General features: G+C 37.0%; 3 protein-coding genes across 3 annotated transcripts; 2 read left to right on the top strand and 1 right to left on the bottom strand.

Moving 5' to 3' along the window:
* Positions 1 to 2,024: 2,024 nt before the first annotated feature.
* On the bottom strand, positions 2,025 to 6,705 carry LOC126805107 (ubiquitin carboxyl-terminal hydrolase 4). The gene is made up of 6 exons (XM_050532211.1): positions 6,381 to 6,705; positions 5,422 to 5,538; positions 4,743 to 4,841; positions 3,798 to 3,986; positions 3,369 to 3,550; positions 2,025 to 2,889 (listed from the first exon to the last, which is right to left on the bottom strand). Exons 1-6 carry the CDS (start codon positions 6,495 to 6,497, stop codon positions 2,484 to 2,486), a joined length of 1,110 nt encoding a protein of 369 aa, XP_050388168.1. The 5' UTR covers positions 6,498 to 6,705; the 3' UTR covers positions 2,025 to 2,483.
* A 2,480-nt stretch (positions 6,706 to 9,185) lies between these two features.
* On the top strand, positions 9,186 to 11,528 carry LOC126805116 (50S ribosomal protein L29, chloroplastic). Its single transcript, XM_050532220.1, has 2 exons — positions 9,186 to 9,608; positions 11,213 to 11,528. Exons 1-2 carry the CDS (start codon positions 9,267 to 9,269, stop codon positions 11,393 to 11,395), a joined length of 525 nt encoding a protein of 174 aa, XP_050388177.1. The 5' UTR covers positions 9,186 to 9,266; the 3' UTR covers positions 11,396 to 11,528.
* A 1,437-nt stretch (positions 11,529 to 12,965) lies between these two features.
* LOC126792433 (tubulin-folding cofactor C) lies at positions 12,966 to 14,247 on the top strand. Its single transcript, XM_050518854.1, has one exon. The coding sequence runs from the start codon at positions 12,987 to 12,989 to the stop codon at positions 14,022 to 14,024; it is 1,038 nt and encodes a 345-aa protein (XP_050374811.1). The 5' UTR covers positions 12,966 to 12,986; the 3' UTR covers positions 14,025 to 14,247.
* Positions 14,248 to 15,198: the final 951 nt, after the last annotated feature.

Genomic DNA, 15,198 nt, shown 5'->3' with positions numbered 1-15,198 from the left:
GAGTTCCTGCTATTTGTATGATCAGAGTAAGACTAAGAGCTGCCAACTTTGCAAAGCAAACTGACCACCACGTAAGCTCTGCTGGTGATGACAACTTTGTATATGGCCTGCGGTGGTTGCATCAAGCATTATACTCGTACTCTGCATATTTATTTACTCTCCAATTTCGAATAGTCTGACTAATTCATACTCTGCAATCTACATTCTATACTTTACCAGAAGTATTTAGACAGCAGAATAGAAGATGACAGGTGCATTTTGCAAGCTTTACTCTGCTTTGACTCGAAGGGTTCGTGTTTTTTTTTTCGGTGGTCTGAATGAAAGTTTGTTTCTTAATGTGAAACTCTTGCTGTGTGTGATACATTATCAGTCTATAAATACAGAAGAGTAGTCCCTTTAGTTTAATGATAGCCCGGCGATTAGGGAACTTATCCCTTTTGAAATTACACTCTATGGTTTAACATAGGGAAATTATGTTGAACCTCTCGAGCAAATTTATTGCCAAGTTGATCAGCAAACTGTAGTTCACAAAGCATCACCAGATTTTCCATATTTTCTCCAAAAGAAAAACAAATTTCTAAATTTCTAAAAAATTTATGCTCCAACTCCAACATTTTCTTTATTTTGCAGATTTTTGCATTGATTACAATAATTAAATATTCTATTTTCTTATTTATTATAACCATAAAATATTTCATAATTTCATATTGTTGACTTGAAATATTTATTACAGATTTTTTATTGGTTATAATATAAGTTTGAGTTGTTGAAGAAAGTGCAAGCATTTAATATTTTGTTATGCAAATTTTTACCGGTGCGTCTATTGCCACTCCATCAGCTCTTTGTTCACCCCACAAAAATTTCAATTATTGAAATAATATATTACCCATGTGTAAAATGACTATTAAGTACACAAATTTTCTAAATTACATAATCAATTAATTATATGTATACAAAATATATTTAATTTGTCATTAAATATCGATCTTTTCCACCCGAATATGAAAATATTTATCTTTTTATCAAAATTTTTCTATTTATCTGTTCGATAATCATACGTAATTTATTATTCAAATCATAAATCATTATTGTTAACTTAATACAATCTTTATAAACCTTGTGAACATTAGAAAAAAAAATTAACATCAAAATCAATCTTCTTTTCATTGCTCAAAGTTGATAATCTACGACTTTTTTCTACAACTCAAAGTTGTCAACCTATGATTTTTTTTGACATTTATATTAGATAAACACTGAATCTTTTCTTTTTTTAAATAAAAAGAAATACTTGAAGAAGAAATATATGAATTAGATTAATAGAATCATAATTGAAAACTTTATTTTTCCTTTTATATTGATGTAATTTATTTAAAAGATTTTCTATAAAAATTTTCTTTTTAAATTCCATATGTCATATAAGGACATGCTTAGAAAAAGAAGTGGGTGAAATAAACAAATTTAATGTTAAATTTAAAATGTCGGGTGAAATGAGTAGCGATAGTGAACAAAGTACATCGTGGGGTGGCAATAGCTACACCAATTTTTGCCAAATCTTGTAAATCTAGAAAATCCACTCCTCTTTCATCAATTTCTCTATTTTAAAGAATGAGATAGAAAAACTGTTAAGAGTGAAAAATGGTCATTTTTTTCTCCAAATTCTCATTTTTCCCCAAAATGCATTATTTGTTGGAGATACTCCAAATTGCAGTATTAGTGTGTATGCATGAGGGGAAATGGGTGATATGTGATCAAATATATTCTAAGCTGAGTTATATTCAACCATCTTTCAATCAAAATCTACTGGGATTGTATAAAGTAACCCAAATCGACTATTAAGTCATTTAAGCGAGTGAGAATCACTTGAATGAATACACTAAAACAACTCTTGTACACTCATCTATGAGATACCATCACATTCATGGAGTGCTAATATTGTTAGCTGGCATAGCTGCTGCAATTGATTGTAGTACTGCCGAAAGTATCAGGGAAAACAACATTGCCAGAGAAGGCATCTGAGATTTGTGCAAAGAATATTGAAGAGAAGAGAAGGCATCTTGGAGGTTTGTATATCCATCAGCAAAATCAAAGTCTCAAAACAAGGTCCCATACAAGAAAGGAGTGAAGAGCGAATTCTCATTGCACGGCATTTCTAATGTTAACATTCTCTCAACCGTGAAGAATAAATACTGTCTGAATATTCTCACCATATACACTACCCTTTTTCTTATTGTTAAGAAAAGAAGCAAAGAGAAACAAAAAAGGATGGTGTGCTTCCATCATCCACTGTACATGCGAACCACCTAAGTATACATTTTTTCACAACCCATATCACATCTCATTGATATTTGACAGCTCTTCCCACAGGTTGGAAAAAGGGGGAAAAAGAGAAAAATAGTAAACATCGGGGAAACAGAAGAAAAGCAAAAGTCCATATGATTAGAAATAACTAACCATCTTAAATTGAAAGCCATCTCTTCTTAATCTTAACTCTTGTTGCTGGTGCCGAGGCTTTCATAGAACAAGATGTATCCGTGATCTGTATTACTCGAATACTCCTGTGCTGACCCAAAGAAAGTTTGCACAGCAGACTCATCAATCATCTCCACATTTTCGTCATCAAAAAATAACCAGTGATTATGGCTTTTCACAAGGCTAACATAGTGTCCATGGTTTGGACCACTCCCAACATGGACAACAACTGCAAACAGGGAATACTCGGACTCTGCATCTTCAACCATGTTGCTCAACTTGAGCTCCAGTGGAAATACAACCCGGTAAGATAGCTTCTTGTATCGGCCAAGCTGCTCAATGTACTTGAACCGCTTCAAATGTATGACCAGAACGTGAGGTGGCTTCTTTATCTTCATCCTCTTCTGTGCTTCTTGCAAACTGCATATGGTATAAAACTATCTATCAGCTAGGAAAAAAACACTAATATACATGCATAATCTAAGCAGTTCACACATTGGGATGACCAACTCCTAAATTTTCATGTTATCTATCTGAAAGCGCAAAACATTTTTAAGACTGATTCTTTATAAATCAAGATTAAATTTTGAATCCTGAAAGCATAAAGAAAAGGTATCACACTTTGCTAGTCAGGTCAATCTTTAATCAGAAGGGTACCAGCAAGTGATTGCAATTGCGAACAGCCTGCATATAACCCATTTCTCTATGTTTGAACTCTTGAACAATATCTAAATTCGATGCTTGAACACTTATGTTAGTGACATAACAACCAAGATAAGGACCAACAATGCCAATCAATGGTAATAAGTAATAACCATCTGAAGTTCAACAGTGGAAACGGAAGTACAAACTGCACATGTCAATGAAGGCAAGTAGATAGATTCTGTGTGAGCATCTACCTGCAGCACTTGTCGCAAAAAAATTTGTCCTCAGCATTCAATGTCTCTGTTGAACTAAAGTTTTTCAAACAGCTTGTTATTGAACTGTTCTGTTCAATGTCAAGGCTCAAGTCAAAAAATGTTTCATCTCTTGCAGTCACTGTCTCACACCGTAAGCACCTTGTTTCATTGGTGAGTATTCCCTGACTCATATAATAATTGCAAATGATTAGCCTCTTAATAACGGAAACTATATGCTAGGAATTTGGTGTTTCCCCTTTTATTTCAATTGATATTCCTCGTAGTAAAGGTCGATAGGTCAAGTGATTGTTTTGAATAAGAAAAAAAAACTAACCACCAACAGAAAGTGCGCACAGATGTGGGCATATCAGATTCTCGGGAATTACAAGGAAACTGAAACTAGTATATAATTTGACAGAGCAAAATCACCTGAAAATTTTTGTGCACCCACGTAACTAAGGGATCTTTATGAGAACCATTAGCTTGAACATTCTTTGGACCATTTGCCAGCTTCTCAGGAGGTGAAGAAGTTTCTTGATCACTTTTTGTAGCTTGTGCTTCCTTCTCCAGTATGTCGACAAGTTCGTTTAGCAAAAAGTTTAAGAATTCATGAGCATCCTACAAAACCAGAATGAAAAAGATGACAATAGTCATTCATATAGACTACTTGTGTAATATAATACTACAATATTCTAGCAGCATGCAATAAAATAAAAGTAGAATTCTCCTGAACTGTTCGCCAAAAGGATTTAGCAATGATACAAGGAGCATTTTTATACCAGAAGGTAAAGAATACTCTTATATCATCCCACAAATAAATTGAAGTAACAGCAAACAGCGTTTGAAACCACATTTACGACCTGTTTACCAAAGAAAAGCGTAAACCAAAAGTGAGAACCAGAGGCATATTATGTTTCCAATTTATACATATTTTCAACAGCACCGTCCTACACTGTAATGATTATGTTATTTTAACGTGGTGATATTACACATACTCTGATGACCACAACTAGCCCAAAAGCAGTTCCTTTAGCTTCATCACCTTTCAATTACATACCATCACTTTAAGCACATACAATGACCCAGATGATTAAATTACTAACAGGTTAGAGACATCCCCATGGTCTCTAACAGTGAATCCACTAGAATACCATCTTCACAAGACTGTATGTGTAATCCCCACACTTAGTTGCTTACTAAAAAAGTGATCAATAATTGACTAATGAGAGATATTTTCTTTTTCTACTCAAATGCTGCCAAATAGTATAGCAGTGAACATGTTGACCTTTAGATAAACATACCATATTTCAAATGAAGATTTCTAGTATTGTCTTCCTAGGAAAAGTTCAGCTAGTATTTAAATGGAAGATGTACCTGATGCATGTAGCTGCGAAAGAGCTCATTTTGTTTCTTCAATCTCTGTACGAAACGCTTTGGAGCAATTACACCTGTTTTCTTCTTTTGTGAACTTATCTGCAACAAAGGAATAAGCATCCGTTGGTCTCAGAACTGAGACTCATAAACCATATGTGCTATTACAGAACACATCCCAGAAAGCATAACAGGTTTTAAGACTTTTGTCAAGCAATATTTTAGGATGGATACAAGGATATTGTCTTGAGAAACATCGCATTTATATATTTCATGGCACAATTGGATACTTCAATTAATAGTACTGGGTCATCTAATTCACAGTTTCACAGTAAAGCAGAAGCATTTAGGTCCTACAGGGTGAACAACCTTGTAGAGGTAAAGCAAGAAAAGACGACTTACTTTCTCCCCGAGAATATCAAAACCAAATGCAGTCGATGACTTACTATAAGGTTGCATTAAAAAGGATTAGGGGAAAGGGTACAGCATACATAACATTATAGTTTGAAAACTTGTTAACATCAGCCTAGTTACAGCTAAACGTTATAGTTTGATAACTTGTGGACATCAGCCTAATTACAGCTATACATTATAGTTTTAAAACTTGTCAACATCAACCTAGTTACACCTGAGCTGATCATATTCATGAATAGGTGTCATATAAATCTACTGAAATTTTTACCTGCGTAAACAAATCTGCTAAGCATGTCAAGAGATTTTCTTCTGTATCCCCAATATTCTTACTGTTGGAATAGTATTCTAACAACTGTTCGCGGAATGGAACGCAGAAATAAAGTGCCTGCATCAAGAAATTAAAAGGATAAGCCTGTTTTCCATAGGAAACAACAAAAGAAATGGCAATTGATGGTAACTTTATGACATTGACTTTCAAACTATCTACAAAAGACCCTTTTTCATTTCTAGTGATAATGAATAAACATCAATCATACAGATTTAATTTCTTTTAAAACCATAGAGACGAAGGAAGAGTCTTTTAGAATATAATGGTATAATTGATACTTGTACTTGGAAAATGTGCTATAACTTTTCAAGAACAAGAAATTCTGAACACATCATCAGATGATAATAATCACACTAATGAGGTTGACATCAATGATGACACCTTCCGCTCCAATTCAATCACTGGTCTTAGTTTAACACTCAGTGATACACTACACCATCACAACAACCTAGCTACCAATTCTATCTTCATCCACTAAATTCTCAATTGTGGTCAGATGAGCACACATTAGCCCCATCCATCTTAAACCGACCAAAACGAAACACTGCCATCACCCAACACCAGCATTTGGCATAGCAGCACCTAACTTCTGTCACTAACTAAACACTGAAACAGCAATGCAGCAAATGCTCACACCTTAATCTCCCCATCGAAAAACACAACCCGCCAATACAAAACCAAAACGATGCTAACACAAAATCTACACCACAAACCTAAAAATCCAAGCTTGCACTACACAATTATCCCCAATTCCATAACTTTACCATTACCCATATTACCCCTATCCCAGCTCAAACCTCATTCAGCCCCAAAATTACTAATTCCAAATCAAACTCAAACCCTAATTTCCACAATTTCACTAAAGAAAAAAATACGAGATTGATTTCGGAGGTGGAAACCTGCAAAACGCTGTTACAATAGCAAGTGTTGCCGAAATTCTCGAGGCCGAAATATCGCTCGCCTTCCGGGAACTGGTCGCCGAGAGCCTTCTCGAGTTTGGAGCCGGCAGCGCCCATCGTCGGACCGAGTCAATGCTCCTCCCCACACCCCAATCGGATAATTCTAGATCCTCCTCTTTCGCCGGTTTGACTCGGCGATTCGCATGCCGGGTCAATCGTCCGCGGGTCGGGTCGGGTCGGGGATTGCTAGGGTTCAAGTGAGAGTTTCTGAGAGAACGAGAAGAGAGGGGTTGGGAGTTGTTTCGTTGAGTGAAGAAAAAAGAGAGAGGAGGAGGAGGAGAGGAAAAAGCAATAAGAAAATACGGAAATAACTGAAATTAAATAACTAGAGGAAATTGAATAAAATTCGAAGAAGCTCAACTATTTACTGGTGAGCTCCACGTCATCTGCTCACGTGTGCCATAACGTTATAATATACTGTAATTAATTTTTTTTTCCGACCAAAGTAACGTATATAAGCAATGCCGGTAGAGGCTCTATCTCTACCTTTGTTGTGTTGTTGCCGGGATCTCTTGTCTGGGCTCTTCGTGGGTGTTTTTGAGATTGATTGTAACTCGTTGGTTCAATTCTGGTATGATGCTCTTGGAGTTGAAGTTGTTGTTTCTGCTCGGTCTGTAAATTCCATGCAACAAAGTTGGTTATGGAGGCATTGGTGGTCTATGTGCATCAGTGGCATACTCTCTTTGGGTTTCCAGTTGATGTCCAGGTTTTGCTGGTGACTCTTCATGTGGTTTTGCGGTGGTGGTGTTGTGGTCCTTGCAACGACGGCGATTTCTTCTTTGGGATGGAGAGGACTAGTTTCTAGGCTGGTTGGGTTACATTTGGTCTTAGACTCCTACTCTTTGAGCGTGCAGTCGAGCTTGTCATGATAATAAGTTAAGTTTATTCTAACTGTATGTCAAGCTCGTCTTGACTTCTATCTTTTCAAGTTTTTTTAGTTTTTTTGTATGGACTTTAGTTTGTTTTTTGTTTTTGGTTGCTTTGCTTTGTTACCGAAACCAGGCTTGTCATGGTGTAGGTTTTTTTTCTTGCATCGTGCGGAAGTGTTTAGATAGTTGGTATATCATTTATATCACTATGTTACATGTACCAGAAAGCTCTATATATTCTGAAATAGGTGATAGCGGGTGGATATGTAATGACCTTCTTAGCTTAAGTTTGCCTTATTGAATGAATTCTCATTTAAAAAAAAACACCATATATAAGCTATCACTACAAGTTGTCGGGTTTGTAAGGGAGGTGTAAAACGTATATAATGAGGTTTTTAATTCTAAGGGTTAAATACTTGTGATACCCTATATTTTAGGTGTAAGAACAGTTTTGTCATTTTACTTTCAAATTTAATCTGTATATCTTTTAACTCTTATTTTTAACAGTTTTGTCCATTCCGTTAATTGACCGTTAAAAAATTCCGTTAAGCCGTTAAAATGTCTAGAATACCCCAAATTCAAATCATATTTTTTTCTTTTTTTCTTATGCCTTTTTTATTTTTTCTTTTGGTCTTTCTTTTTGTTTTTCTTGTTTTTAAATTTCATTCATCATATATGCTATCAAATATATATAATTGTAATCAACACAAATTATCAAATTAATTGTAAACATGTTATAATCAATTGGATAATGCCTAAAATGACATGTGAGTGCCAGTACTGAAATCCAGTTAGAAACTTCTTTTATATTATGATGCTCTACAAACACATTTTGATTAATTTCTATAATGCTAAGACAAAAAAGACTTCTACTATCATATCCATACTTTGATGCAAAAATAGTTTCAAATTATTTATTTCCAACTTGATGTTAAACAATTGTCATTAATTATCCTCTTGTTTATAATTAATTTGATAATTTGTGTTGATTACAATTATATATATTGGATAACACATCTGATGAATTAAATTTAAAACCAAGAAAAACCAAAAGAGAAAATAAAAAAGGCATGAGAAAAGAAAGAAAAAAATCTCATTTGAATTGGGGGTATTCTAGGCATTTTAACGGTTTAACGGAATTTTTTGATGGTCAACTAACGGAATTGACTAAACTGTTAAAAAAAAGGACAAAACTGTTAAAAAATAAGAGTTAAAGGATATACAAGTTTAATTTGAAAGTAAAATGACAAAACTGTTAAAAAATAAGAGTTAAAAGATATACAGATTAAATTTGAAAGTAGAATGACAAAACTTTTTTTACACTTAAAGTATAAGGTGTCACAAGTATTTAATTATAATTCTAATGTATTTTTATTTTTTGCAGCCAGAGAGATGAAACATTATAAAAAGATTCCTCGAGTGGATTAGTGTTTGGGGTCTAAAACCTTTAAGGATACCGTTGTTGAATCTATGAAAATGATTATCCAAAGCTTTTAACTATATATAACACTTGTATGGAAGGAGGAGGATGTTTCCTCTTCTTAGTTAATAGGATGGAATTTATTCCTAGTTGGCTTAGGTTGCCATAATCCTACTTAACTAGCTGATAAGCTCTACCAAACACAAACATTACACATTGGAAATGCTTTTGTTTCCTTCTTATGAGGAGTGTCATAAGCTACGATTTTCTATTTGCTTTACTTACGAGAAAAATGTACTCTTATAGTGTCGAACAAACATTTCTTATGTGGACCCTTATATGACAATTTCATAGTTCTGCCACCGAACTGGTGTAAGAAAAAACTTTTACAACCCCATGAAAATTCACCTTTGCTTAATTCCACTTATGTTGGCTTTGGTTGGATTGGGACGCGTTCAAAAGCTTATCTACATCCCAAACCCCAACACAGTCTCTCGAGCTCCTCCTCTCTACAAACTCAACAAGAACACAACAACAATGTTGGGCGCAATCTCCATTGCTCCACCGTCCACGGTTGCGCTACCCCCAAAGCTCCTCTCCCACATCCCCAAGTCCTCCTTCAACGGCCGCAGACTCCAGCACGTCTCCCCCGTCGGCATTCGCCTCCCCACGGCGTCGTTCCGGCGGTCAACCTCGCCGTCTTCTTCGGTGGTGATGATGGCCAAGAGAGAGGAGGAGATGAAGGAGATCAGAACCAAGACTACTGAAGAGATTAATGAAGAGGTGGTTGATCTTAAAGGAGAGCTCTTTATGCTTCGGCTCCAGAAATCGGCTAGGAATGAGTTTACTTCCAGTGAGTTTCGGCGTATGCGCAAAAGGGTATTACACTTTTCAACTAATCTATCTTAATTTGAACGCTATAGCGAAAAAAATGTGGATGGGAAATGAAAACTTTGTTGCTTTAATGTGTTATAACCCATAAAGTTGAGTAATTTGTGTGTTTCTGTTAATTGAGGTAGTGTGTGTGTGTGGTTATGCTTGATTTTTGGTGCTGAATGCTGTAATGTGGTGCGTCATTTACGCAATTTGGGGTATAAACTTTGGAACAATTGTGTTGAAATGTAAGTGAGATGCGATGCCAGCATATCTGTTATTTTAGTTTTTGTTTAAAGCTTTGTTCTTTTTTAATTTTGGGAACCTGGAGTTGAGTGTGTTTGCTTAAGTCTTGGTCCCTGGCAAGAGCGTTGATGTGTTCACAGCTGAGTGTCATATAGCTAGTTCAGCAGATGTCGATTGTTAACTGGGGGTGTATGAATTTTTTGTTGAATGCTGCAATATTGTGTGTCTATTGTGGGTTCTACTATCGGCAAAGGATAGCACACGAATTAGGTGTAAAAGCTTTACACTGATCTTGTAAATTTCTTAAGTAGACTACACAGCCAGAGCATGTTTTATTTTTGTTTAAGACCTTTGTTCTTTTCTAGTTTGGCAACTTGAGCGTGTTTGCACCAGTTTTGGTCTCCTGCCAGAGTTTTGTTGTATTTATGGTTGAGTTTCGTTTGCAAGTTCAGTATAATTCAATTGCTTGATTTTCAGTCTCCTGCACTTGATATTTGGTTTCTTCTCAAGTTTAAGCTAAACTACAGGTTACATTTTCATATAATTGAGGACTGAATTCGATAATGATAGGAATTTTCTATTTTAGTCAACTTTATCTGAAAAAAAGTTTGCAGACAAGAGAAACAAATGGAATGGAAGTTTGCAGTTCTGGAATGGAATGGTGGCTGAAATAAGATTTTCTCTGGGCAGGAAAATACTTTTCGACTCTGAATGCTTTGATATAGCTTGATTTGTTAGTATAATCTTTCTACTGAAATGTGTTTATTCTTATTTTTTGTTCTTTAAGAGCGGAAAACACGTGTAGTGTGGCAACTGGAGTATATACAGAATTGGAACTCCCACAGTAGTCTTTCATTTCACTTACAACACTTGTAGTGTATCACGTAATTTTAATGTCCGCTAAAGTCACCTCAAATATGTGAGTTCTATGAAGTGTTTCACTTAAAAAGTTTCCAAGAATTCAGTTATATTCACAAAAATCAAATTGCTTATGCAAGAGTGTTAAAGAATATAAGACAACTACAATCCCAGTAAGTCTATCTGTTTCTAGTTTGTATCTTTTAATCACAGTTCTGCAACATCTGAGTTTTGATTGGGTGATGGGTGGAGCTGGGTATTACAATAAGCGTCAAATTGAACCTTGGGTGCTCACTGTTGCTTCAATTCTTTCTCCTATACTTGAGCTTTGATATATTTGCAGCATCTTGAATCATACTTATACAACTTTTGTTAGAATTCCTCAATTTTTGGACTTAAATTGGTTGTTTCCTATTCATCTTTCTGTGTTATAATGAGTGGTTGAGGTTGTAGGGGAATATTTCATACCCATACTGTACTAATCTGAAGTTTATTTGCAATTGTAGGTTGCTCGCTTGCTTACTGTTAAGCGGGAAAGAGAGATTGAAGATGGAATTGGTAAGAGGTTATCAAGAAAGTTTGACAGACAATGGAAGAGGAGCATAATCGTCAGACCACCTCCATCCTTGAAGAAGTTGCAAGAGGAAGAAGCAGCTGCAGAAGCTGCAGAAGCTGCAAAATCTGCTTGAGTTGTATGTATCCAGCTAATACCATGTAGTTTATCTATGCAAATTAGAAATATGAGATTGTTCTTGCCTTAATCATTCAATTCCTGTAGACAATTTGTGTATAATCTGTTGTTATCAGTCGGGTAATGTGGTATTTTCCTCTCAAGTTCACTGAATACTTTCTTTTCAAGTTCCTAATCAATATTGTTTTGAATGTTCTCAAGCATGGGGGTAGTCACATTTCTTTACAATTATGATACACATTGCTGGTGCCATGAAGCTTTGTTTATCTATGTATGATTCTAGACCAATAAGCCAATGTGTCGAACAAAAAAACTGAAATTGAGTTCAGAGAAGGACTTGATCTCTGCAGTAGGCATGGAGTTGGACTATATCAGCATTTGACATAAACCTGCAAGTTTGATTCGTTAAATGCAAATACTGTACATGGTCAGGGTCTACATTCCAGTTCTGTCTTGCTTCTGGATCTCCATGGCCTCTCTCCCACCTTAACACAGTAGCGCTTCCCATTCTCTTCCTCCAGACACATGGAAATGGCTGTGGCCACTCGAGCAGCCCTTCATTACCGCCGCCAGCTGTCGACTGCTGCCATTTGTGAACTGTGCATTTGAGCTCCGAACATTTCCAAGTCTTCCGAGCACTCTCTCCTCTTGTGTCCGTGGGCATTCACTACCCTTTTGGTTGCATAATGCCTCTCACCTCAACACCAACGCTAGATCAATAAAATGAAACGCAGTAGAGACTTTAAGGATGACACGAGTAACAAATGTACGTATTCATGAAACCTGAAATTTGCACACAGAAATCGTTGGGACTGTTTGGTGTTTAGATTTGCACATGTACGTATTCATGCACGGTAAGCAGTGTTCGGTATATTAGAATATTTTTGTTTGACCATTATTTTTGCCGTTAGAAACACAGGTGTTCAAGGTTGAAGTCAGAAACACAGGGATGAATGGGAGGTAGTATTCATTCGTTTGCTGAACACTGGCCTCTCCCTTTCCAATTATTTTGTTCCTCTGGCCTAGTGTTTGATATGATATATTACCATTCTTGTTTGAAACCATGTTTACAAAGGTAATAGGTAGCTGAAGTACTTAAATATACAGATGCAATTGTATAGCATCACTGGATAACATCTACAGAAGATGTCACGCTTAAGTCTACACCAACATCAACAGCAAAAGCCAAATTACTTGGGTAAAATACAGTGAGCCAGAGAGAACACGATGGATGCGAATCAATATTCAATAGTCAATATGCAGCTCTTTGACCAAGTAATTATTTAGTACTCTTGACATGTATATGATTGAGCACATAGTTGAAATTTGAATGCAGAGTTATTTAAAGAGGTAGATTCTACTCTTCATTTACATTCACAACATGCTATCAAGAATTGTTGAAAAAAGACTTTAAAAAAGAAATGGCGTCACTCGTTTGGGAATTATTTTCTACATTTTCTGTGCATGTGATTTATTTTTACTCGCAGTAAAAGTAAAAGGGAAATAGTGTTCTCGGTGCTTCGATCATTTCAAAATACAAACCCCCCAAATTCGCTGCTCACTCTCACACTCCTTCAATCCCACTCGCTATGGAAACCGAACCACCAAACCCGACCCGAGAACCCTTAGAATCCGACCCGTCTCTCCAAAAGAAGCACCAATCCATGCTCGACCGCCTCACCCACCGCCACCAGTCCCGCCTCGACACCTCCCTCACGCGCCGCTCCGACCCCTCCCCCTCCTTCGAGTCCACCTCCGCCTTCCTCTCCCGCTTCTCCGCCGCCAAATCCTCCGTCGACTCCCAGCTCTCCCTCTCCCGCCGCCTCCCCGCAGCCGACCTCAAGCCCCACCTCGACCAAATCTCCGCCGCCGTCTCCGACCTCGACAAGCTCGTCGCCGAGAACTCCTACTTCCTCCCCTCCTACGCAGTCCGATCGTCTCTCAAATCCGTCGCCGATCTCAGACAAACCCTAGACAACCTCTCCGCCGAGCTTTTGCCGAAGAAGAAATTCTCCTTCAGAAACAAAGCCGCCGCAAAAACCGAGCCGAAACCGCAAGAGAGTGCTCCGGCTCCGGCGTCGCCGCCGGAGAAATCGAAGTATAAGGCTCCGGCGTCGCCGGGGATATGGAACAGGAAAGATGAGACTCTAGTGAGGAAGTTTTCGGGGTCCGAAATCGGAGAGTTCACGATTTCTGACCTGGATTCGTGTGAGGTGAGGCTGCTGGGGACTGTGAGAGCTCTATTTGTGCATAGATTGAGGAAATGTAGGGTCTGTACCGGCCCGGTGACCGGTTCGGTTTTGATAGAAGGAGTTGAGGACTGTGTGTTTGTAATGGCGTCGCATCAGATTAGGATTCATAATGCAAAGAGGTGTGATTTTTATCTGAGAGTGAGGAGCAGGCCGATTATTGAGGACAGCTGTGGTGTGAGGTTTGCGCCGTATTGTTTGAGGTATGATGGGATTGAGGAGGAGCTTAGGGAGACCTGTCTTGATGAGGAGACGGAGAATTGGGGCAATGTGGATGATTTTCTGTGGCTGAGGGCCGTTCAGTCGCCGAATTGGTGTGTTTTGCCGGAGAACGAGAGAGTTGGTTTGGTGGATGTTTCGAGCTCGGTGGATAGCTGAGCTGGTACTGTGTTTCGGGTGGTTCTAGTATGAGGTAACATTCATTCTATGTTTGAATGTTTTTCTTGATATAGATGACGGCAATGTGGGTTGATTGGATGTGATTTGCGTTTCCTCTAATATTAGCTTTATGTATCTTGATTTATTGATTGTTGAATATCACATACAATTGTATCTTACAGGATCTGTAGTGTTGCAATATGAGTTGTTGAACTTGGATGTACCATTGGTGTTTGAGATTTATGCTGACTGAGGGAGTGAGAAAAATAGGCACATGCTATGGTTTTGTTATAGTCCTTTTTTTTTATTGAGAAGTTGTAATGCTCCAATTGCTCATACCCTAACTGGAAATTTTAGATTAACATGCCAATACTAATTTACTTAGACTAGTTAAAATGTTTCTTTTGCTAGTTGCATAACACTTTCTGGATACTAACTTTAGTCATTTGGGAGTTGCACTCAATAATTTTATTTGCCTTGCTTTTCTGCTGTGTATATTACATAATTGATATTCTGGTATATTACATAATTGTTATTCTGGTATATTACATAATTGATATTCTTTTATATTACATAATTGTTATTCTGGTATATTACATAATTGATATTCTTGTCACATGAAACTGAAATTAAAACTTAGATTCCATGGTTCATATTGTGGTATATTCGGTGATTCTTCATCTATCTAGTTATTATAGTTACTGACTGGAACTCTCAAAGTACCATGGAGACTTCTAGTTGGAGGCTACGGTTGAAAGATGCATTGGCTTTAGAGAGCAGCCAATGGTATTACTCTTGGAATTCCAAAGCAGTTTCTTTTTAAGCCAACGTGTAGATACTGTGTCAAACAGTCAGAGAGGGTGCAGTATGAATTCATGTGGAGGTTAGTATAAGTCTAAGGGAAGACATCTGTAATTAAATAATTACTAATTACATAGAATCGCAAAGGACTTTAATGTGGTTTACTTACTGGTCTGATATTAGTAATAATCCTCATATCTTAATGGATCTTTTTTCTAATCCAAATAGAGTCCACTTCCTTTGTTGACTTTGGAACCATATTATCCAAGCTCATGTTTGCATGGTTGGCAATGAACATCTATTCATATGGTTTAACCGGTACTTTGGCCTTTGGTGTAATGCCACAAGCATGAACTTAGTCCTGTGATTTTGA

This window comes from Argentina anserina, chromosome 1 (genome assembly GCF_933775445.1).
Source record: "Argentina anserina chromosome 1, drPotAnse1.1, whole genome shotgun sequence".
Taxonomy (NCBI): Eukaryota; Viridiplantae; Streptophyta; class Magnoliopsida; order Rosales; family Rosaceae; genus Argentina; species Argentina anserina.
This window is presented reverse-complemented; position numbering and strand designations above follow the sequence as displayed.